At 33.6% G+C, this 24,118-nt stretch overlaps 2 protein-coding genes across 2 annotated transcripts; one reads left to right on the top strand and one right to left on the bottom strand.

Moving 5' to 3' along the window:
• The first annotated feature begins 543 nt into the window (after nt 1-543).
• Nucleotides 544-4,750, top strand: LOC107791408 (xyloglucan O-acetyltransferase 3). The gene is made up of 4 exons (XM_016613470.2): nt 544-892; nt 1,240-1,535; nt 3,462-3,852; nt 4,052-4,750. Exons 1-4 carry the CDS (start codon nt 646-648, stop codon nt 4,426-4,428), a joined length of 1,311 nt encoding a protein of 436 aa, XP_016468956.1. The 5' UTR covers nt 544-645; the 3' UTR covers nt 4,429-4,750.
• Nucleotides 4,751-5,664: 914 nt separating this feature from the next.
• LOC107791409 (alpha-dioxygenase 1-like) lies at nt 5,665-15,531 on the bottom strand. Its single transcript, NM_001425876.1, has 10 exons — nt 15,355-15,531; nt 13,401-13,664; nt 9,765-9,914; nt 9,295-9,428; nt 8,960-9,173; nt 8,461-8,606; nt 7,867-8,094; nt 7,099-7,301; nt 6,601-6,844; nt 5,665-6,090 (listed from the first exon to the last, which is right to left on the bottom strand). Exons 1-10 carry the CDS (start codon nt 15,472-15,474, stop codon nt 5,862-5,864), a joined length of 1,932 nt encoding a protein of 643 aa, NP_001412805.1. The 5' UTR covers nt 15,475-15,531; the 3' UTR covers nt 5,665-5,861.
• Between the last annotated feature and the right edge of the window lie 8,587 nt (nt 15,532-24,118).

Below are 24,118 nucleotides of genomic sequence, written 5' to 3'. Positions count from 1 at the left end.
CGTGTCCAATACTCCCTCCAATCCACTTTATTTAATTTGTTTTTGGCGGTTTTCACGCAAATTCATCTTTTAACATTTAATAATAAAATTGACTTGACCTTAATTTGTTCTTGAAAATATAAATAAATATTTCGAGGCACTCTATTCTAAGAGTAATTTTGAAAAAGAGAAGTTAATTTATTTTTGATATCTGAAAAATCAAATATTATGAACTACAAAAAAATGTCAAAAAATTAATTAAAGTGGATTAGAGGGATTAGTATATAAGTAGACATCTCTCTACGTGTTTTCGTCTGTTCTCACGCAGAGACGGATCCAGGATTTAAACCCTATAAGTTTAATTTTTAAAATTTTTAGCATTAAACCCATTATATTTTTAAAGTTATGGGTTCATCTCTACTATTTTTGTAATTTTAATAAATTTTTACATATAAATTTTTACTCCGCGTCGAAAGTTATGAGTTCAATTGAACCGCCCCGATTATATGCTACATCGCCCCTGTTCCCACGTTCCTCCTAAATTAATCTTTTTAGTGATCCAATACGTAGCTAGCGTCCTCTGGATCTTCATGCTTTGTATCTACTACTTCTCTTTTGGTCTCTGTTACTTATAGCTAGTTAGTGCGGGTTAGTCTTAGAGCAGACATGGAATTGTGTTCTGTACAGGCACGAAAGAATGTTCAGAACTACATTTTAAGGGGGGAGAAGTTTTTAAACTTGGGAAGCCCAGGTTTCTTGTTGTTCTATTCAATCTTTTTAACCATGCTTTTCAGCTTCTACATGTTTCATTTTTCCATCAGCCCCATCGTCAACTTCACAACAAACAGCAAAGAAGAAGATGCAGCTCGTCCTAATAATTCCTTACACATGATTCAACCTCAACTACTAATTGGCAAGTTCTCAATAACTCATCATAATTCCATTTTTATTTCTTTATTCATTACGAATACTTATATTCATTTTATATAAACACTCTTTCTTTTTACTTTGTAAAAAAAAAAAAAATGACAACTTTTTATAGTATTTGAAAACTCTCTCCTTTGACTTTAAACTTTTTATGTATCCTTAATGATATGCTCTAGCTAGTTATAGCCATAGACATGTAGTTAAAGATCACAAGTTCTAATGATGCTTTTTGATATGTGTCAAAACGCCACCATATATAATGAAATGGGAGGAATATTAATCTTAGGACGACATGCACCATTGCCAATTAACTGTTTCTTAATATTTTTGCAGATAATAACACGTCAGATTGTGACTTGTTTAATGGTAGCTGGGTTCGGGATCAGCAGAAGAGTTCTTTGTATTATACAAACTTCAGCTGTCCGACAATCCCTTATTCGAAAAACTGTTTGTTGAACGGAAGACCAGATGAAGATTTCATGCACTGGAGATGGAAACCAGACCAATGTATGCTCCCCCGTTTCAACGCTAACACATTTTTAACATTTGTAAAAGGAAAGACAATGGCATTCATTGGTGATTCGCTCGCAAGGAACCATATGGAGTCCCTTCTCTGCCTTTTATCTTCGGTTAGTATTGACAATTAACTGAGTTGCTATTGTCATTTGGATAAATTTCGTCAGAGTTTTAAGTTTTTCGCGCTTATGGCTATAATATATTTATACAATCTAGTAATCTACAAAAGATAATAATGTGTAATTGTCTATAAAAATAAATTAGTTTATATCAAGGTAAATAAGGTTTGTTACATACATGCTACAATATGTTAAACGAAATTTTTAATGTGCAATTCTTTTCTACACTACAGTGCATTTAAGTTATTCGTAAGTTAATAAGAATATAATTTGATGATAAACTTTAATTATTATCTTAATAATTAATAATAACTACTAATTTATTATAACAGATTAAACTTTATATATATTGATCCTGTAAAAGCACTGATAATATTAAAAAAAAAAAGTTTACATGATAGTGTAGTTAACAAATTAGCATAAAGTTTAGTATTACTTAACATTAGAAAAGAATTGTACTTACTTTATAAATAACCTAATTATATACGTTACATTTTATACCCTCGGTGTGTAAAATTTAAACAAACATCTTAATTTCAATTTCATTTCATAATGGAAATAGCTAATCTTAGTTAGATGCATTCCGACAAAATAAAGGATGAAAATCGTAATTCGAGTATCACGTCTCGGACTGCATGATTAGATGCACCAATATTAATTATTGAAAATACTTTAATAGAAGGTTAAGTAGCATAGAGATTCGAGTTCTTTGTGCGTCATTTTTGATTATTATCTGTTAATTCTGCCACTTTTAAATTCTTGAAATAAGCTAACTTATAAAAAGGTGTAGTAGGTTTTTGTTGTCAGTTTGACTCAGCCACTCCTAGCACAAAGACAAACATTGTCCCCCTAAGTTCCGTTAATTCGGACGCGAATGTCGCAATTTGCAAATTACGTACATTTATCTTTATTTATCTTTATGTCGATAGAAGATGGAGTATTTTTTTTGGTTCTTGAAACATTAAACTCATTTATTTGAATAACATCTAAAACAATTTATACGATACGTAAATTAAAAAAAAAAAGAAAAAGAAAAGTCCCTCTTTATATAAATCTATTTAAAAAGTTACTCCTATTTAATAATCCTAGATTATCAATTAATATTATTAAATAAAATTAACTTTATATCTTGAGTAAGTATTTTTACATTAGCATTTAGCAATACATATATATAAACTCTTTTTATAACTGCCAACGTTATCCTTACATTTTCTTTCGACAAATACTAATCAATATTTTTTAACCTTTTATCTTAATCGTTGTATCCAGCCAAATTAGGAAGTGGTTGAACTATTTTTCGGACTTTTGTGTCTCATTCTCCAACTGCTCTCATCTCTTGCCCATTTCATAGATCTGATATGCATTCTCAATTTAACCACTATTTATTAATCGTTCTTAGAGACTTTGGTGGTCATACTTGACTTTACGTATGATTTTACAATTCAATACTTTCTTTTACAGCTATACACTCTTTCACACGCAACAAAGCAAGACTTTGAATTAGAAATTTTTATCAGATTATGATTTTCTTAAGTTATTAATGTGCAACTTGATTATGCATTTTCTAGGAGAATTAAGTGTCATAATTTAACGCAAATTTAACTCATTTTATCACTACAACAACAACGACGAGTCGACCTAGTAAAATCTCACAAGTGGGGTCTAGGGAAGTTAGTGTGTACGCTGACTTTACCCCTACTCCGATGAGGCAGAAAAACTGTTTTTCGATAGACCCTCGGCTCAAAAAGACGAAAAAGGCGAGAAGAGACAACATATCAGTACCATCAACAAAAACCATAGAAAGAATAACAACGACATAAGAAACAGAAAATAAATGACATGCAAAAACAATAACGAGTAAATATGGCCCGGTGCTATGAATCATTTTATCACTAATAGAATGAAAAATATTAATTGCAGGAAGAAACTCCAACAGACATTTACAAGGATGCAGAAGACAAATTCAGAACATGGATATTTCCTCGTCACAACTTCACTCTTATGGTCCTCCGCACAGAATTCCTTGTCTTTGCCACTGAGAGAGTAATCAACGGCTCATTCACGGGCGGCTTTGACTTACATTTGGACAAAATAAATGGAAATTGGACCCAACATTTACCCAACGTAGATTATGCTATTTTCTCAGATGGGCACTGGTTCCTTCGGCCCAATTACCTTTATGAAAATGACAATCTTATTGGATGTGTTTATTGTGGGGAAGCAGGAGTCCAAGATCTTGGCCCAGGATATGCTATTCGAAGAGCATTTCAAGCTGCTTTCAAGTACATAAATGATTGTGAGGAATGCTCAGGTACATAAGCGTGTTCTGATTTTAAACTTGATGGGTTCAATTACTAAAATTCTTAACATATGAAATTAAGAATTCAAATATAATATTTGTTGAAGTTTTAGTAGTTTCACAAACACATTGCTAAAATGACAATATCGACAGAAAAATTTAAGTTCAGGTGAATCATGGCTAAAAGTCTGCATCCGCCTTTGATATTCAGGTATTGTTGTACTTTTGAGAACATTTTCGGCGGGTCAATTTGAGAATGGAGCATGGAATGAAGGAGGTTTTTGCAATAGAACAAGACCATTTGCAAGAGAAGAAGTTAAAATTGGTGATCAAGATTGGGAGTTTAGAAACATTCAAATTGAAGAAGTTGAAAGAGCAAGAAAAGATGGGAAGAAAATGGGGAACAATTTCGAGATAATGGATGTGACTAGAGCCATGTTAATGAGAGCAGATGGACATCCCGGAGCATATTGGGGTAATAAATGGATGAAGGGCTACAGCGACTGCATCCATTGGTGCTTGCCAGGACCCATTGATACATGGAATGATTTTTTATTAGAGATTATAAGGAGGAAATTTTTGACTTAATTAGGTTCCTCATTGACCTCCCCGTATGTGTTTTTACTATTATATGACTTGCGGAGATAGTTGGTTCGAATTTTAAAAGATTCGAGTTGAAATCGGAACACTTAGTTCCTTAATTATAGTCTAGTATGACCTAGATAAGTAGATAAGGATAAAGTTTTATTCTATCATCTTATAGTTTTCTTCTTTGGGTGGGGATAGGAAAGGATATCTTAGATCCTTTTAAATCATTCTTTGTTGTTAATAAACTAGGCTTATGAATAATGACTAATTCACTTGTCCAATGGGCCTAGGTGAGTCCCAAGTGTAAATGATTTCAAATGGACGGATATAGAGTCGAAATGGTTTGGTTCGGTTTGTTTTTTGCTAGGAAATTTACTGATGTCACATTCGATTAATTTATTGTATATAATAATTAAAATCATGAAAATTAACTCAAATAACCGCCCACCTGACCGTTTAAATTAAACATAATCGGTGGGGGTATATATATAATTTTTTTGTAAAAGGCCTTAGACAAATTTAATAAAATTCTCATATTTTTCTTTTTGAAGTTTATTTTTTGAGATGCAAAGTTGATAATTATTTTTTATGATCAGTTTTTATAGAGCAATTTTTTTTTCAATTGATAATGTAACCAATCCAATCTTTATTGAAACTTTGTTAATCTTAAATAAGATTTTTTAAAATATAATTTTGATCACGGCCTTCCAAAGCAACGATCATGTGCTAAATACTTATATTCTAATTTGGAGCTTTTTCACGGACTAATTTATTTGAAACGTGTTTATGGTAGCTTGAAAAGAAAAAAATATATACAACTAAAGTTGTAAACAAAAATGATTCAAATTAGAGTGAAATAAGTATAAAGTAACTGCAAATTTAATTGTCAACGACTTCTATTCATAATGACCTCAAGTACATCTATTAAAACATAACATAAAATATAAAATATGTAAGTATGGGACTACTGATTGTTTGTAAGTTGGCAGTAAGCCAGTAAATGATCCAAAAAATTTCTTATAATTAATCATAACTATTAGTAGTAATTATTTTATATTAATAGATAAAACATATGTTATAATTTATAAACACAAAAGAGTAGTAAATTTTGGGGGCTCCTATTTTTGGGGGCCTAAAGCTTTCGCTTTAGTTGCAGGGGTCGAGCCGGCAATGTCTTAAGCTAAAAATATCCGATGAATATATATAATTCACGTATAGTATATGTATAACTGTGTATAATCAATATATAGTCTATATATACCGGTTAGAAAAAGTAAATAATAAATTTGACCGGCTATAATCATCTCAGTTTATTACAAACTTGCAGGTAAAATTAAATCAAGCACATTATTTTCGTATTAAGATTTGATAAAACATGCAGTAATATTGTAGAATCCCAATATGCGGTTGCCTTAATAAGTCAAATGATGGATTTACTGCGGAGGAACGCGAAAGTAGAGTGGAATAGGATTGTGAGGTTGTGGAGTAGAGTCCCAAACAGAGAATGCGCTACTTGAGTTCATCCATTTCTCAGTTATTTCAGGGTAATGTCGATCTAATACATCTTTCAAGCTTTCAGTTGTATTCACCCATTCCAATCCTTTCTTTGTATATGTCTCCTCGTTGTAATTGCTGGTGAAAAATCTGTCTGCCTCTAGCCTCCTGCATATTTGCAAATCAACTTTCTATCAGTGACAGAGTCAGGATTTTTATTAAGGGGTGTAGAAATATATAAAAGTGAATATATAAAAATATCAAAGGGAGTCAACATATAGTATATATGAATATAATTGTTTTTCCTACATATAAAGTATATTTATCCCACGAAGGGGTGTCAGTTGATACCCCTTGCTATAAGGTGGCTCCACCATTGTCTATTAATAATTCTTCAAAATATTTGAGTTTTACTCACATTAAAAAAATTATATTATCATTACAGTTGAATATATGATGGCAGATCAATTATCATTTCTACTATTCTATTACTTATCATAAAAATGGGTTTAACTTTTATATACTAATAGATCACGTAAAAGATTGTAGTCGATAATGCATAAAAATTAGGATTTGTTACGTGCTACACTTAATTAAAATACACGGCTTGTAAACTTTTTTATTATACAATCAGTATATGGAATTTAAATAAAAGTTATTTCTTTCTTATTTACCAACCTTGATGCCATGACGAGGAATATGAAAAAGGCAGTCTCCGAAATGGCAAAGCCCTTAATCTTTTTCTCCGCAGCCATTCCAACCATCAGATCTAATTCTTCTACATCATCACCGTATACTTCACCAAGTGTATTAATGACTTCTTCATCATCCGTCAAATCTTCCCATTTGGAGATGGGAATTTGCAGCATTCCTCTGCGAAATTCATTGTACCTAGCAACACTTCTTTCTCTGTCCCTATAAACTGTCATATATATCCAAACATAATCAATTAACTGTGTGGAATGGATTACTAGAAAGATGTAATTTACTAGTGTTCTAAGAGAAATTAAATAAAAATTAGATGAAAACAATAGAAAAAATATTTTATAAATTATCTTTTGTTTAAAATTTTAGTGGTATACTTTATAATTTTCTTAGGTGGAAGTTACAAAGTCATTTGCTTCGATTATTCTATCTCTGTATCATTCTTCGATTATTTTATATTTTTGAACTTACTTTCAAGGGCTGCAAGGTCAATATGATCTGGCCTATCAGTTCCATCGACATCTTGAGGAATAAGATCCCTCATCCACACTGGATAATTCCAAAGCTCAAGAGCTCCACAGGCTTGGTGACCCATTGATACCATTTGCTTAGTGAAACCGATTTTTGATAAATTTTCCTCTCCTTTGCCCCCAATTAAATCTTCCAAGGGAATCCTACAATTTCATGGAAATTACATTTGTAAACACAAGCTATTTAGTAGGGGCTTAGCTTGAAAAATATTTGATTGAAGTCGAAAAATATGTACTAGAAATTGAAGTTGAAAAGTCGTTTGAAAGCTAAGTTTTATTTAAGCATGAATTTTACTTTAAAGAAAAGGTTAAAGTCTCGTGGAGTAAAAATCATAAACTTCTATTAATTTCACTTGAAAACAAAAAAATTCAAATTTTCAATCATTATTGGTCATTATTTTTACACTTAACTGAAGGGAACCTTGATGTAACTGGTAAAGTTATTGTCATGTGACTAGTAGGTCACGGGTTCGAGCCGTAGAACAAACCTCTTACAGAAATGCAGTATAAGGCTGTGTACGATAGACTCTTATACTTTTATACTTTCTGGGCCCCGCACATGCGGGAGCTTAGTACACCGGACTGCCCTTTTTATTATTTTTATACTTATGATCAAATTTATACTTGCAAATAGTGAAATGTTATTTTTGGCGAAATAGTATTTTACCACGTAGAATAATACTCCTTATACATATTAATGACGCCTTACTCATTAGTCAAAGGGAGAGATTTGTTTGGTCCAGGTGTTGCATCAATATTCCTCAGCTGCAGCTTATCAGGTAGAAGTTGATGCATCCTATAAACACTCGTAAATTCCTCAGTCAAGGAGTAGGGCACTCCATAATTCTCAGGTTTTTTCATTCCTACAAAACCACCCAAAATAGAACCTCCAACGTGCCCAAATGTATCCTTAAACTTCTTCCCTAGTAATCCATACCTGCGATATAATTTAAATTATTAGTTAGACACCAACTAGTGGAGTAATATGGAAGTATGACAAAATGAATAAAACTAGTAATTCATTTCATCTGTTCACTTTTAGTTATTTACATTTGACTTTGCACTTCCTTAAAAAAAAAAAAAAAAGTATGTATTTATAATTTTACCCATAACAATGATAGTATTTCCAAAAGTCTTGAAAAATTATTTGGTGAATGAGCAGTTAATGATAAGGGTAAAACTGGAAAAAAAAAATTATTTTTCTCTTGATTTAGTATAGTGGACAAGTAAAAATGAAAATGCATTTTAAGTAGAGTGGACAAGTAAAAGTGAACGAAGAAAGTATATGGGAGTGAGCATTAACCAATTGGCACGCATTCCGGCAAGAAGGGTATCAGTTTTGAGAAGCTCAACAGTCCAATCTATGGTATGAACTTTTGCAATGACAGCAGAAGTGACCAGCCTTGCATGACGATACAAGTCTTCCTCCTCCAATTCTGGATATTCTTTCTGCAACATAGCAAATCAAGTTATAGAAATTCTCAAATGTCCATAGCTTATGTAATAATAATAATAATAATATCGAGGATTTTGAGCTGTAGGAGATAAACTTTTTTTAAATTTAGGTTATTGATTTACTATTATTGGATAGTTACCTGTAATTATCTCACATTTTTAGTGTAGGGATTGTTACACAAATAGCGGGTTTACTTTTTTTGTCTGGTTTACATAGATTATACATATTATCCATATGTGATATATGAAATATAGCGTATATTATATATCCGTTGGCTATCTTTAGTTTAAGATATTAGGTGAATGACTATTTGGGTTAATTCTTAAAATTTGAATATGATTAGTACCTTCAAGGCGTCACAAACAGAATTATGCTCTTGAACAAAGAGAGCCTGTAGTGCTGAAAGTCCAGCCCAAGTGTTGCGAACATCACCAGATATGATTTTCCCATTTTTGTCTATTTCGAGTAGCCCATCTGCTGATAGTTTCAGCTTCCCATCTTTAAATGTTCTCACTTTCTTTAAAACTTCTGCATTGCTCCCATATATAGCACTTCCATCCCTTCATGTACAACTACATATTACTTACCGTCTATATAAAGAATAGAAAATACGTTTTTTTAAAAAACTTGATAAGCATAATATTTTATGTAAAAATGTAAAATTTTAGTATGTAATCTTACCACCAGGGAGTACGCGTGTTCAAATGACCGGTCTTGATTTCATAAAAGCCCGTAGGAATTTCCTTCGTCTTGAAAAACTTAAAGGACTTTAGTGGGCATTGACTTGCAACTTCTTCAGCTGCCTTAAGCTCAATCTGTGCACAAAATTTACAGTACCAAAAATGTACTACATCACTGAATTATTCCCTTCGAATAATATACTATTAGGTTTACATCATTTGCGATGGTAGTACTCAAAAGATACTTGTATGTAACTAGATCTATTTAATGCTTAATTGATTAGTACCTAGAATAAAGGGTAAGTAACATGTTATAATTGACTAAAAAACTTAATTACAATGTCAGTATCTACACCTTAAATTCAAGTGGAAATAATTTTCCATATTTAAGGAAAGAATATCGTTAATAATTAAATTGTTTCGAGAAGTGGTATGTAAAAAAGGAGTAGTATTCTTTGTCTGAACTCTGACCTGCTTAGTGTCTTCCAAATGATCGATCCAATCATGAATCATAAACTGTATCCAAGAAGCAGCGATCATGTTAAATTGTTTTCCTGTGTCCACAAAATTTCTCCTAGCTAGCAGCTTCGTTGCTACTACCATTGGGTCTGGCTTCTTTAACTGCATTTCATTTTTTTAGAGGAAAAAAAAACAGTTTAGAGCCCATTATTTACTCAATTAATTCTCTTAATTATATGTATGCCTCTATAAATTAGGTTTGTTGATTTTTCCTTTACAAAAATAAATGCCAATTTCCGAATTAATAACTGTACGAATTTTGTGAGCATTGAGCTTATTGAATAAGTACTATGTACTACGTAAATTATTAGACAAAAGTGCCCACCCCATGTCCGACCCTAAAATCTCGGTGCTATTTGTACATCATGCCTCTTTAAAATTTTAAAATTAAAAAAAATGACGTTTTTAGATCTCTTATGTATAAAAAATAAATCTCTTACGTGTAAAAGTAATTCTCTCATGTGTAAAAAAAAAAAAAAAAAAGAAGAAGATAGGATCATAAAACAAAAATCAAGTTTATAAAGAGCTACAAAATCAATTAACGTAAACCTGTAAAACCTGTACTAGTTACTAGCATCCTAGTACTCTAGTAGGTTTTTTTTCTTCTTCTTAGCTTGTGAGTGCACGGCAAAGGAGGTAGGAGTACCAATACCTATAGTCCCATACCACCATAACAGCGAACTATAAATGATCATCAATATTACCAATGAATTGAACGAGCAACTTCGTCGCCATACACCCTTGACATGATTAATGCAATCATAATTTACTGCTATATATATATATATATATATATATATATATATATATATATATATATAGCCTTAAAACAACCCAACAAAATATAACAACATTGTATATATTATTTATATAATCAAGTAAAATGACATACAATCATAGTATAAATCTTTAATCAAGCATGATATGATAACTTGGTAACAAAAACCTGCTATAACTTGTTAGAGATATTACATTGATAATGTAAAAGCATAAGCGGATCCAAAATTTAAATTTTATGGGTTCAATATTTAAGGTTCTTAGCATTGATGACATTATATTTTAAAAGTTATGAGTTCATATCTACTATTTCTTATAATTTTAATGAATTTTTACACACAAATTTATACTCATAATCAAAACTTATGGGTTCAATTGAACGCGTAACTACAATGCTACCTCCGCCACGGTGTAAAAGTTCATCCACCGGCAGTGTATATAATTAATACTCATTCATTATATGTTAATTATGTCATCTATAAAAGATTACTAAACCTATACATGGCCGCTCACTGATGAGGCACTTAATTGTATATGCACGGTTTAATTAATACTCTCCCGTTTTAATTTATGTGAACCTATTTGATTGGGCACGGAGTTAAAAGAGAGAAGACTTTTGAATTTATGGTGTAAAATGAGGCACATATATTTTGTGTGGCTATAAATTATTGCATAAATGTAAATATAATTGTTTTCAAATATATAAGGAAAAGAATCATTCTTTTTGGCATGAACTAAAAAGAAATAAATTTACATAAATTGAAACGAAGAGAGTACTGTGAAGTCAGTAGCTATACCATTAATCTGTATATTTGACTAGCTTAATTCAGCAATGGGTGGGCTTACGCATACCAACTTGTGTAGCCCTAATTAATAGTATAGCCTAAGACTACAGAGATATTATGAGCACTGTTGTTTCTATTGAGCAAGTACTGGTCCCCTAAGACGGTTTTAAATCTGAAATTAAGTTTGGCGAATTGGGACCATGCATGCACTGTCACCTTTGCGCCAGAAACAAAATGAGACATCTGAAAAGTTTGTTTTGTTCCTTAACCTTAATAATTGTCAATGCAAGAGACAAACGTTGTAAGTTGCCATGCACTGTACGTTCATTTTCTTTAGTTAGGTATTGTTGATTGATTTCTACTAGGGCCGTGCATTTGGATCGGATATTCAAAATTCAAATCGACCACTCAATCCGAATTAGGATATTTTGATCGGATTTCGGATTATGTTTATTAAAATTTTGGATATCCGGATCGGATTCGGATTGGTATAATTTTAACCCGATCCGATCCGAAATTATTAGGGCATAAATACTAAACTTTAATTTCAGATAGCCAGTACTTCCTTTACATCTTCCTCCAAATTATTACCTTTACAATTGCTAGATTTAGCTATATTGGTACCATAGTACCCTCATAATTGAAGAAACATGATTTTTTCTTGATGTATTGCCTCTTCTACAAAAAAACATATAAGTATGAGTTTTGCAACTTAGAGGCATAACAACTCGAACCTCTAGAGAAATATTTTCTTAGAGATGCAATGCTGATAAAAGGGATGAAAAGCAAAGAGATGTTTGTATGAGCACACAGAACACAAAAGAAGCAAATAAGGCAGATGTATTAGCCGATTATATTAGCAATACGTATAATCCGATCCGAAAATCCGAACAATTATCTGATCCAAACTTTAAAATTCGATCCGATCCGATATTAATTCGGATCGGATTCGGATTGCATTTTGTAGAATTCGAAATCCGAAATCCGAAATTTCAATCCAAAATGTGCTAAATCCGATCCGATCCAATCTATGCACACCCCTAATTTCTTCACATGAAAAAACATAAAATTTCTCCAAACCCCCACCCCCATAAGAGGCGGATCTACCCGGTGGCGGAGCCACATATTCCAACTAAAAATTACACTATTTTGATTGGTAAAAAATATTATTTTTTGCATATAAACTATGTATTGACTTTCCTTGTCTTATTCATATAGTATTTATTTATTTTAAATTTTGACATCTCTTAATAAAAATTCTAGCACCGAGTGGATCAGTATTTACTATGAATTCATATGAATCAAGCAACTTTTACCGAGATTTTGTATATGTATTTAGAAATCTTCTATATATCAATAAATATTTAATTATGAACCCAATTATTAAATTAACTTGAGATACTATATGAACTCATACATTTCTTACAACTTTCTGTTGAAAATCAAACTTCCTCTTCAATTTTTAACTATAGACATTTTTCTCATGCCATCTCAAAATTTTATCACTAACTAAAATAGTGATTTCAAAAATGCAGTGTTTACTTTGGCCGTTACATTAAACTTCATCCTCTTAATTTGTATATTTATTTTTTCTTGTATCATGATATATTTTCTTCATTTCTTTTTTCATCTAACCTATTAGTAAGTTTGAACAAAGAAAGGAAGATTCGTTTAACAAAATAACAAAACCAAAACCGAAAAAAATGCTTCCAAATAAGTAATTTATAAATAACAATCATAACTCAAAAATCTACCGACTAAATTAAAATAAAAGAGACGGTAAACAAATGGTGTCGGAAAAAGAAAGAACACAAGTCAAGTTAACAAATAGTACTGTGAAAAGGAAAAAAAAAAATAAAACCATATCATGATGCCGATAATGAATCATATATAGATCGAATATAGGAGGTTGATAATTTATTAAAAGTTCAAATAAACATAGCATTTCTAAGATTATTGGACAATTGCTGAATTTTAAGATAGGAGGGAAACAATATCTATAATTTATAACCTCACAAAAATATACCTGATTATGCTGATCAACAGGTAGCATATTCCTCCCAAAAAATGAAAGTTCACTGCCTGCACCTTCATTAAAGGGGTCGTTGTATTTACCGTCAGCAGTTCGATAAGGGTGATCGGCCGGATTTGATCGGACGCCGATAGGTGTTTTACCGACGTTGATCAAATTATATTCCTGATGCAGATGCCGCCGCGCTCCAAGATAAAGCAGCCCCAACAACACTGGTAGCCGGTGCCACAGATTCAGCTTATCAACCAAATGAACAATCTGCATGCATAATTAAAACGTACATTACCCAAAAAAAATGAAGCAGGTGTGGCATGCAAGAAGAACAAACTAAAATACAATTCCAAGCTAGAGGTAAGATATTATTTTAGTATTAAGTTTGTACTTTGTAGCATATATTAATGTACGTATCTACAGAGGAGCAAACGTACAATGAACAAGTTCTTAAATCAGCTGAATATAATATCGGTTCAGCTGATATCGAATAAAACTCGATTCAAGCGGAAAATGAAGAAAACTGCCACTTCTTGCGATTTGAAAATCACACATATGTTTCATATTTAACGTGTAAAGTATAAAAAAAATTAGAGGATAGTCCTTCTTTTCTCAACTTTGATCTTTGTACTTTTTGAAAAAAATAATAGCAAAAAGGACCAAAAGCAGCGCAAATTTATCGTCGGAGGCAGTCTTCCCATTAGTTCAAAAGGTAAAATCTAGTTTTTTATAATGAAGTAAGAGTAATTTTTATGGGTGGTCATTCAACTTTGTGTTCATTATTCAACGGTCATTTTTCTTTTTTTTGTTATATAAAAATTATTTAACTCTGTGTTCACTACTCAAAAGTCACTTTTCTTTCTTTCGTTACACAAATATCATTTTACTTTACTCTATTTATCACAAAAGTCACAACAACCAGATTTTATAATACTTTTACTTGAAAAGTCTATTATTCCCTTGACATTATAAATCCTTTCATTTATATAACACCTTCTATATTATATAATATATTTTTACCTAGGTATTTTACTTATAAGTAAAATAATTTTATATGTATTTTATTTATTATTTTTATAATATATCGTACATTTAATTTTTTCATGGCACTCAATTTGTTTAATCATATTCAAACATGAACATATTTTAAATATTAAAAAATAAAAATATTTATTTTTAATATTTATTTGAAATAATAAAAATAGATTTGTTTAACAAATGATAGTTTTTTTTTATAGTTAATAAGAATTTTAGAAAAAGTTTCAAATATATTTGTGTTTAATATTAAGTTTTTTAAAGCTTTATTTGTTGATATTATTTATTTGAAAGTAATAATCCAATGTATCATTGTGCTAAATGTAAGTATTCTATTTATTGGATTAATGAGTATAACTTGGCTGATAAATCAGTGAGCTTTGATTTTATAATTTTTATTAAAAATATTTCATGAAGCATGATTAAGAACGTGGACTTGAGATTTGTTCACGGTAATATCACCGACAAATTTAATAATGCTACTTATATATCTCAAAAATTAATGTTAAGAAAAAAAATTAAATGTACAAATACATTATAAAAATAATAAATAAAATAATATTAAGTTATTTTAATTATAAGTAAAATACATGGATAAAATTATATTATATAGCATATAATATAGAAGGTGTTGCATAAATGAGAGGATTTATAATGTCAAGGGCATAATAAACTTTTAAAGTAAAATATTTATAAAATCTGGTCAAAGTGACTATTGTGATAACTAGAGCATTGTAAAATAATTTTTGTGTAACAAAAGAAAGAAAAGTAATTTTTGGGTAATGAATATAAAATGAAATAACTTTTACGTAACAAAATAAAAAAAGTGACTTTTGGATAATAAAACAAAATTAAATGATCACCCACTAGCATTACGGCAATCAAGAATTAGGGCAGAATAATTAACTAAGTGAAAATTTACCAGGAACAAAAGCTTGCTCAAGAGAGTCATTCTCTCAAAGATATCATGGAAATCTTTGTGGATGAAACCACGAAGAGGGGAGAGCAAGAGATTCTTGAGGGAATCCATAACCAAAGACATTGTTTTTTCTAGTTTATAATACAAGAAATATCACTTTTAGTATGACGTCGTGTGCTTTGGAGTACATAAGGAGGCAACATCCTTTCTATTTATAGAGATAAGTAACAGAAGAAGAAGGCAGGATCGTAGCAAAAATATACTAATAGATGCATGGCTTTAATTTGACAATTCTAAAATTGTAGGCAAACAGATAAGTTCCACTTGAAATTTGAGAGGTGGAAATTAATGCTGTATACGTTGAGAAAAGGACCGCGAAGAGAAAAATATCAGACGGAGTAAAAAGAAAACGCTGAAAAATTATTTTCATGTGACGATATATACACTTCCTCCGTTCAATTTTTGTATACAGTTTCCTTATTAGAAAGAATTACATATTTTTATGTTTGGAAATGATTTAATTTTAAAATTTTTATTTTATTTATTTTACCCCTAATGAAATTTTTTTAGAGACACACAAATATTATCATCTCACAAAGCTTTTACCCTTTTAATCTTTTAATACCATAAATTTTAAAAGTCTTAAATATTTTTTTCTCTTAAACTCCATAAAGCTACGTATAGGTTACCAATTAGTACAAATGACAACTTCAAATACGCATAAAAAGTAAGTACATTAAACGTGTTGTTTCTTTATGATGTAGTGTAATCGAAACTCACGTTGTCTTGCTACAAAAATAATTCGCAATACACAATTTAGATAGTTTTTTTTTTCACTTACAAGTTACATGGCTCTAATCCAACACCTATAGTTAACGGATATTATTCACCCACCATAACCCTCTCGTGGTAAGTTTGAGATGATTGGTTGCGTATATATGTGACTGAATAGCCAGTTTTTGTAGAAAAAAATCGCACGGTTGAGGATTTAGCTAAAATCTAAGTGGACTTTTGGACATCAGAATTGTGAAATTCCAATTTTAAATTATTTTTTTTTGGAGCTTTTCGAATTCCGGAATTTAACTTCAAGTTGGATTTGAAAATTTCATGACCAGACAATTATTCCGAAAAAAAGTGGAAAAAAATCGGGAAAAGTGAAAATTTTTTATGGCTAAACGGGCCCTAAAACTATTTTGGCATAAATTTTTAATGTGAGCTGATCCGCTTTTTCGTTTAAAATTTGACACTGTCAATTGTGTATGACGATTGGAAGTACGACATAGACGAAACGAAAAATTTAAAAACTTCATATATTCCCAGTTTAAAATTGTTTAACTTGGAGAGAAGAAAGAACAATAAAATGTAGAAATGATATCGTGTCGTGTGAATCTCTGTCGCAGTTCTTAACCACCCAATCTAGACTTTTATATGACGCGGTTTTAACTACGCAATGTAATAACAGAGTACAGAATTTGGTATTTCTGATATTAAATTCTGCAATACTATTTTGTACCGAATAAAATGTGAAAGAAGGAATACTTAAATAAGAGTATCTAAAGAAAAGTTGCATTAGAATTAATTAAATAGGTCCTAATCGTATCACAATTCATATATTATGAAATTTATAACAAATGATAGTATCTTCATGATAAATCGGTACCTAATAGAGATCATCTGTTCCTTTTACAGAAATAAATGACTTAGTTATTTGGCCGTGCACACGACATACCATCACTTTCGCTTTCATTCAGATATAGCAGTTGATTCAGTATAAGAATTATCTAATTTCTAAAAAAAAAAATTAAATGACAATTGTTACGTGCTGAGATTATGCTTAAGTATAATATATGGTGCGTTTTAAAATATGCAGTGGTACTTTTCATTTACATTTTCTGATCAAGTTTTCCAACGATAAGACTTATTTTAAAATCGAATTGCCTAATACGACACATTAAAGCAATAAAAAAAGGAATAATTTGATCTTATAACAATTTAACCAAGTAGAAAAATTTGCTCCAATAATCTAATCTAATTGTTTTTTAAGGAAATATAAAGTTCTTTAAACCCGTTAGGTAGGATGGTTACCTCGTTAATCCTAATGATTACAATATGAATTGACATTTTCGTACTCTAATGAAATTCAACAGTATAAATTTCTATTTTCACTATTACAACTAACATCGATCGACTTTGCAAATATAAACAGACAAGAAGAAGGAGAAGAAGACAGATAGCGAGTTCCAGAAGAGAATTGTCCATACTTGGGTTGTTAAATGCCAAAATACCGTCAATATCTTCATCCTTTTGTTCTTTAACCTACTTTGCAGCCAAGCTTTTATTTATTTAAAAACGTCTAATCATTCATTAATTATATTCTTTTAATTTACATTTGGATATATACCTGCTCAATTTAGAATTTTCTAAGATAACTAAACAAAGCCAACGAAAACTTTGGCCTGATAGTAATGCCGAATTTTTTCTATCAAGAGATTTGTGCAGCTAATTATTTTGTTAGTGTTCTCATGTTAATGTATGTTTAAATGTATTGATTATATTGGTTTAATAAAGAAAGAAAAATAATCTTGATAGGTAACTCAAAGGACTATAATGAAATATGAGAGAAACACAATCACAGAAAAAATATCAGTCGTACGTCTAGACGACTAAGGATTATGTATCTACTTCATGGGAAGCTAGTATAATTGAGTAAATGGAGGATATAATTTTTTCAAAGTGGCATGCGTATACCGAGAATATTTTCTATTTTATTGAATACAATGAATGGGTCAATATTTTGAAGTACTAATATTCTAAAACTCGAGGCCAACAAGTAGTCATCAATTTCCCTTCTTCACAATTTTTTTCATTCAAAGTCGTGGACGACGCCATTTGGATGGTGGCTCAATAAGAATTTTGCGCTTACACGAATGATATTTGAAATTTCGTTTTTTCCAAACTCATCCATTGAAAAGTAAAAGTAGTAAATATTTTATACACCTTGACACATTGCACCAATCGGTAATGTTGAGGATTAATATTTAAACGAGAAAATTATTTGAAATGCATAAGGAATCCAAAAGAATGCTAACTGTATATTAAAATGTAAACAATTCCATCAAAAAGAGAGAAAAAGAAAAAGAAAAAAAGAGAGAGGCTATTTGTGTTGTGGTGGATAAGCTTCAACACAAATAACATGTTCTTTCTCTTTTATATTGTATACGGTCGAAATCGAGCTCGCCTACGATATGGCAGATTAGGCTCGGAACATCACAACCAAAGATTGAAGATCGACTCTGATTCCCACCGAGTTAGAACCCGTGGTCAGAACGCCTGCCTTCGAGAACATTGAGTCTGTAATCCCGGAGTCGACCTTAGCCCCGATCGAGCTCGAAGAAACATTGTTAGCATAACAGAAGACCGAAATATTCGTGACCGGTTGGATATTACGGCGGGAATCTCGGCACGTATCAATAAGGAACCGGCAATCAGCAAATCAAGAGATTTTTTTTACCTTTTATGGAATTGTACCTAAAGTATAACCCATCTACTATATAAAGGGGGGTCTGATAATTCATTTAACACATAGTAACACGCATCCCAAAGCAATACATTGTTATTATTTCTCTTTAAGCTCTTGTTCTTCTGTATTCTGATATCGATCAAAGCGTACTTGGCTCGAGGGTAGATAACCTTCCAAGGCTGATACTATTCAATTCGTGTGGTTTGTATATACTTTGTCATTATTTATTTTAATGTGACACGCATCCCAAAGCAATACATTGTTATTATTTCTCTTTAAGCTCTTGTTCTTCTGTATTCTAATATCGATCAAAGCGTACCTGACTCGAGGGTGAATAACCTTCCAAGGCTGATACTATTCAATTCGTGTGGTTTGCATTTACTTTGTCATTATTTATTTCAATTGCGATCTAATTTATCATTTTGTATCAAGTTAGTCCACGTATCCTTAAAACCACTTACAAATTTAATTGTTATCCGATTTTGAGGATAAACAGTTTGGCGCCCACCGTGGAGCTCGGGATAATAGTGATTATTTGGTACGAATCTCCATAACACATACCGTTTTACACTTGTTCTTTGAAGTGTCTCTAATTTCAGGTTAAAACTCAAAATGTCGAACTCTCAATTAGCATCCCTACATGTTCACAATGAGTCCGGCCATTATGGTGAAAATAACATAGCGTCCGGTGACGAGGTACCGCTCGTTGATCCCATCCGAATTCCGACCGCGAGCCCGATTGACGCTAATTCACATGTGGCTATCAATGAAAACTTGCCTACCGACCCCGAGAATAGCATCGGTGGTGGAGCCTGATCGATAATTCAAAACACACAAAATGTTGGAGGAGACGAGATCAGTTTACAGGTGATCTACGAAATATTGCAGGCTCAACAGGCGGCGATAGCTGAGTTACAGGACCAAAGTCGTGCACCTAGCAGAATTGAACCCGATCCACCCCGGGAAGTCACTAGCAGGGATGAACCGGTTGCAGAAAGGTCAAATGAAAACGAATAGGGGGCTAACCCCGAGATCATAAATATGATCGAAGAGCTGACAAAACGGATAGAATCAGGGGAGAAGAAAATCGAAGCTAATAATAAAAAGGTAGAAACCTACAATTTCAGGGTAGACCAAATCCCAGGAGCACCACCAATATTGAAAAGCTTGGATTTCAAGAAGTTCATTCAAAAACCTTTTCCTCCGAGCGCGGTTCCAAATTCGATCCCTAAAAAATTCCACATGCCCGAGATTGCTAAGTATAATGGAACAAGCGACCCAAATGAGCATGTAACCTCTTACACATGTGCCATCAAAGGGAACCACTTGGAAGATGATGAGATCGAGTCTGTACTGTTGAAGAAGTTCGGAGAAACCCTATCAAAAGGGGCTTTGATATGGTATCACAACTTACCTCCTAATTCTAGTGACTCATTTGCTATACTTGCGGATTCTATCATGAAAGCACACGCCGGATCCATCAAGGTCTAGAACAGAAAATCAGACTTTTTCAAAGTAAAACAGAAGGATAACGAGATGCTCAGAGAGTTCGTATCCCGGTTTCAAATGGAATGAATGGACTTGCCACTGGTCGCTGATAATTGGGCCATTCAGTCTTTCACCCAAGGGCTCAATATTCGAAGCTCGGTGGATTCACAATAGTTGAAACAAAACCTGATAGAATATCCGGTTGTTACTTGGGCCGACGTGCGTAACCGGTATAGATTGAAGATCAGAGTGGAAGATGATCAACTCGGGGCCCTTTCGGGGTTTTTTTATCCCGTCAGAACCATAGACAGAGTCAAGAGAGACATCGATCGTGAATCGAATAGGGAACGGTATTAGCCGTATAATGGAGACCGAAGAAGCCGTGGATCAGAGCAGAACTCTATGAAAAATGAAAGGATAAGTGACCGAGGTCAGAGAAATCGGTAACTCATGAGCAAAAACAGCTTCGACAAGCCAATCGGGCCTAAAGAAGCACCAAGTTTATCGGAATACAACTTTAATGTTGATGTTGCCGCCATTATATCAGCTATCGAACGCATCAAAGATACCAAGTGGCCTCGACCTCTACAATCTGACCCAACCCAAAGGGATCCTAACCAGATATGTAAATATCACGGCACTCAAGGCCACAGAATGAAGGATTGACGACAGTTGAGAGAGGAAGTAGCCCGACTATTCAACAACGGGCATCTTCGAGAATTCCTGAGCGACTGAGCCAAGAATCATTTCAGGAATAGGGATTCTAACAAACAGACCAAACAAGAGGAACCTCAACACGTAACATGATCATTGGTGGGGTCGATGTCCCTCAGGGGCCGATGCTGAAGCGCACTAAAGTGTCTATCGCGAGTGAGAAACGAGCTCGAAATTACATACTGGAAGGAACCTTGTCTTTCAACGACGAGGATGCAGACGGGATCGTGCCGCCCCACAATGATGCACTGGTAATATTTGTACTCGTAAATAAAATTCAAGTTTAATGTGTGTTAATTGATCCAGGTAGCTTGGCCAACATCATCCGATAGGGTCGTGGAGCAGCTTGGTCTACAAGATCAAATCGTGTTTGCGGTCCAAGTTCTAAACGTATTCAACATGGCATGTGAAACCACTAAAGGTGAGATAACATTACCGGTAAACACTGCCGGGACCATCCGGGAAGCTAAGTTTTGCGTGATCGAAGGAGACATGAGGTACAACACTTTGTTCGGGAGGCCTTGGATCCACAACATGAGAGCAGTGCCCTCGACACTGCACCAAGTGCTGAAATTCCCAACACCCAGCGGAGTCAAAACAGTTTATGGGGAACAACCGGCTGCCAAGGAAATATTTGCGGTCAATGATGTGGTCCAAACATCCACCATCTCAACATCGGAAGATTCGAACCAGATGGTCGAAGACGGGGCCAGATAGCAATCACTGATACCAATCTCGATGGAATCGGAGAAATGATGGGTAGACAAGGACGATGACTACCGGGTCCCCAGATCTTTTATATCCCCTGATGACTCTGTTGCTACAAAATCAATGGTCGAGGAATTGGAATAAGTCGTATTGAGTGAACACTTACCCGATCGAAAGGTATACCTAGGCACGGGGTTAAGCCTCGAGATCAGGAAAAAACTCATTCAATTTTTTATTGTTAATGAAAATATTTTTGCTTGGTCCCACCTAGATATGACAGGGATCCCGCCGGAGATAACCACTCACAAACTAAGCCTGGACCCGAAGTTCCATCCGGTCAAGCAGAAGAGGAGACCCCAGTCCGAGGTCAAACATGCTTTCATCAAGGACAAGGTATCTAAACTCCTTAAAATAGGGTCCATTCGGGAGGTTAAATATCCGGATTGGTTAGCAAATATAGTAGTAGTCCCTAAAAAAGGGAATAAATTAAGAATGTGTGTAGACTATAAGGATTTGAATAAGGCATGTCCCAAGGACTCCTTCCGTCTGCCCAACATCGATCGCATGATCGATGCCACGGCCGGCCACGAGATCCTCAGTTTTCTCGATGCCTACTCCGGGTACAACCAAATACGGATGAACCTGGATGATCAGGAAAAAACCTCCTTCATCACTAAGTATGACACATACTGTTATAACGTGATGCCATTCGAATTAAAAAATGTTGGTGCCACTTACCAATGCCTAGTAAACCGGATGTTCGAGGAACAAATAGGAAAATCAATGGAGGTTTACATTGACGATATGTTGGTTAATTCCCTGCGAGTAGAGGACAATTTAAAACATTTGCAGGAAACCTTCAGCATATTAAAGAAATACAATATGAAGCTAAACCCGGAGAAATGCGCGTTTGGAGTTGGATCAGATTAATTCCTCGGGTTCATGCTATCCAACCGAGGAATAGAGATCAACCCCGACAAGATCAAAGACATCGAAGATATCACAGTTGTGGATAACATGAAGGTCGTGCAAAGATTAACCGGGCGTATAGACGTCCTAGGGCGATTCATTTCGAGGTCCTCCGACAAGAGCCATCGGTTATTCACACTATTGAAGAAAAAGAATAATTTCTTATGGACTCCGGAGTGCCAACGGGCCTTGGAGGATCTCAAACGGTATTTATCGAGCCCACCACTGCTTCACACGTCAAAGACATACAAACAACTATACTTGTACTTGGCAGTATCGGATATAGCGATAAGTGGAGTCCTGGTCCAGGAAGAGCAAAGTACGCAATTTCCAATTTACTATGTTAGCACGACCTTAGGTGAGGCAGAAACTAGGTACCGTCACCTAAAAACGTTAGCGCTCGCTTTGCTAAGAGCCTCTAGAAAACTAAAACCATATTTTCAGTGTCACACCATATGTGTCGTGACTACTTACCCGTTAAGGGATGTTATGCATAAACCCGAGCTCTCGGGCCGGTTGGCCAAATGGGCTATGAAAATCAATGGGTACAATATTAAATATCGACCCCAGACCTCCATTAAATCTCAAATTTTGTCAGACTTTATGGCCTATTTTATGTCTGACCTAATACTCGGGGTAGATAGAGAGTTATTAATTAACTCAGGAACCTGTTTGGGATCTGGACACTCTTTACGGACGGCGCCTCGAACGCAAAAGGGTCTGAACTTGGCATCATATTGAATTCACCAACAGGCAATGTAATTAGACAATATATTAGGACTGTGAAATTGACTAACAACGATGCCGAATATGAGGCCATGATTACAGGTCTCGAACTAGCCAAAAGCTTTGGGGCATAGGTAATTGAAGCCAAGTGTGACTCCTTCCTTGTAGTGAACCAAGTAAATGGGATGTTTGAGGTCAGAGAAGAACGAATGCAAAGGTACCTGTATAAGATGCATGTAATGTTACCTCGGTTTAAAGAACGAACTTTGCAACATGTACCTCGGGATCAAAACAGTGAGGCTGATGCCCTCGCTAACCTAGTATGATCGGTCAAGGACGACGAGTTCAACTTGGGGGCAGTCGTACAACTTATAAGATCGGTAGTGGAAGAAGATCATGTCGAGATTAACTCAACGAGCCTAACTTGGGACTGGAGAAATAAATATATAGCATAACTGAAGACTAGAAAACTTCCCTCGGATCCAAAGAAATTGAGGACCCTACATACAAAGGCAGCCCGATTTAGCCTGTCCGAAGACGGAACACTATTCAGAAGAATATTCAATGGCCCACTCGTGATATGTCTAGGACTAGAGGACACTGAGTACGTTTTGAGGGAAATCTATGAAGGCACCTGTAGAA

The sequence above is a fragment of the Nicotiana tabacum genome, chromosome 17, assembly GCF_000715075.1.
Source record: "Nicotiana tabacum cultivar K326 chromosome 17, ASM71507v2, whole genome shotgun sequence".
Taxonomy (NCBI): Eukaryota; Viridiplantae; Streptophyta; class Magnoliopsida; order Solanales; family Solanaceae; genus Nicotiana; species Nicotiana tabacum.
Note: the sequence above shows the minus strand (reverse complement) of the source record. Positions and strands in the feature narration are given on the sequence as shown.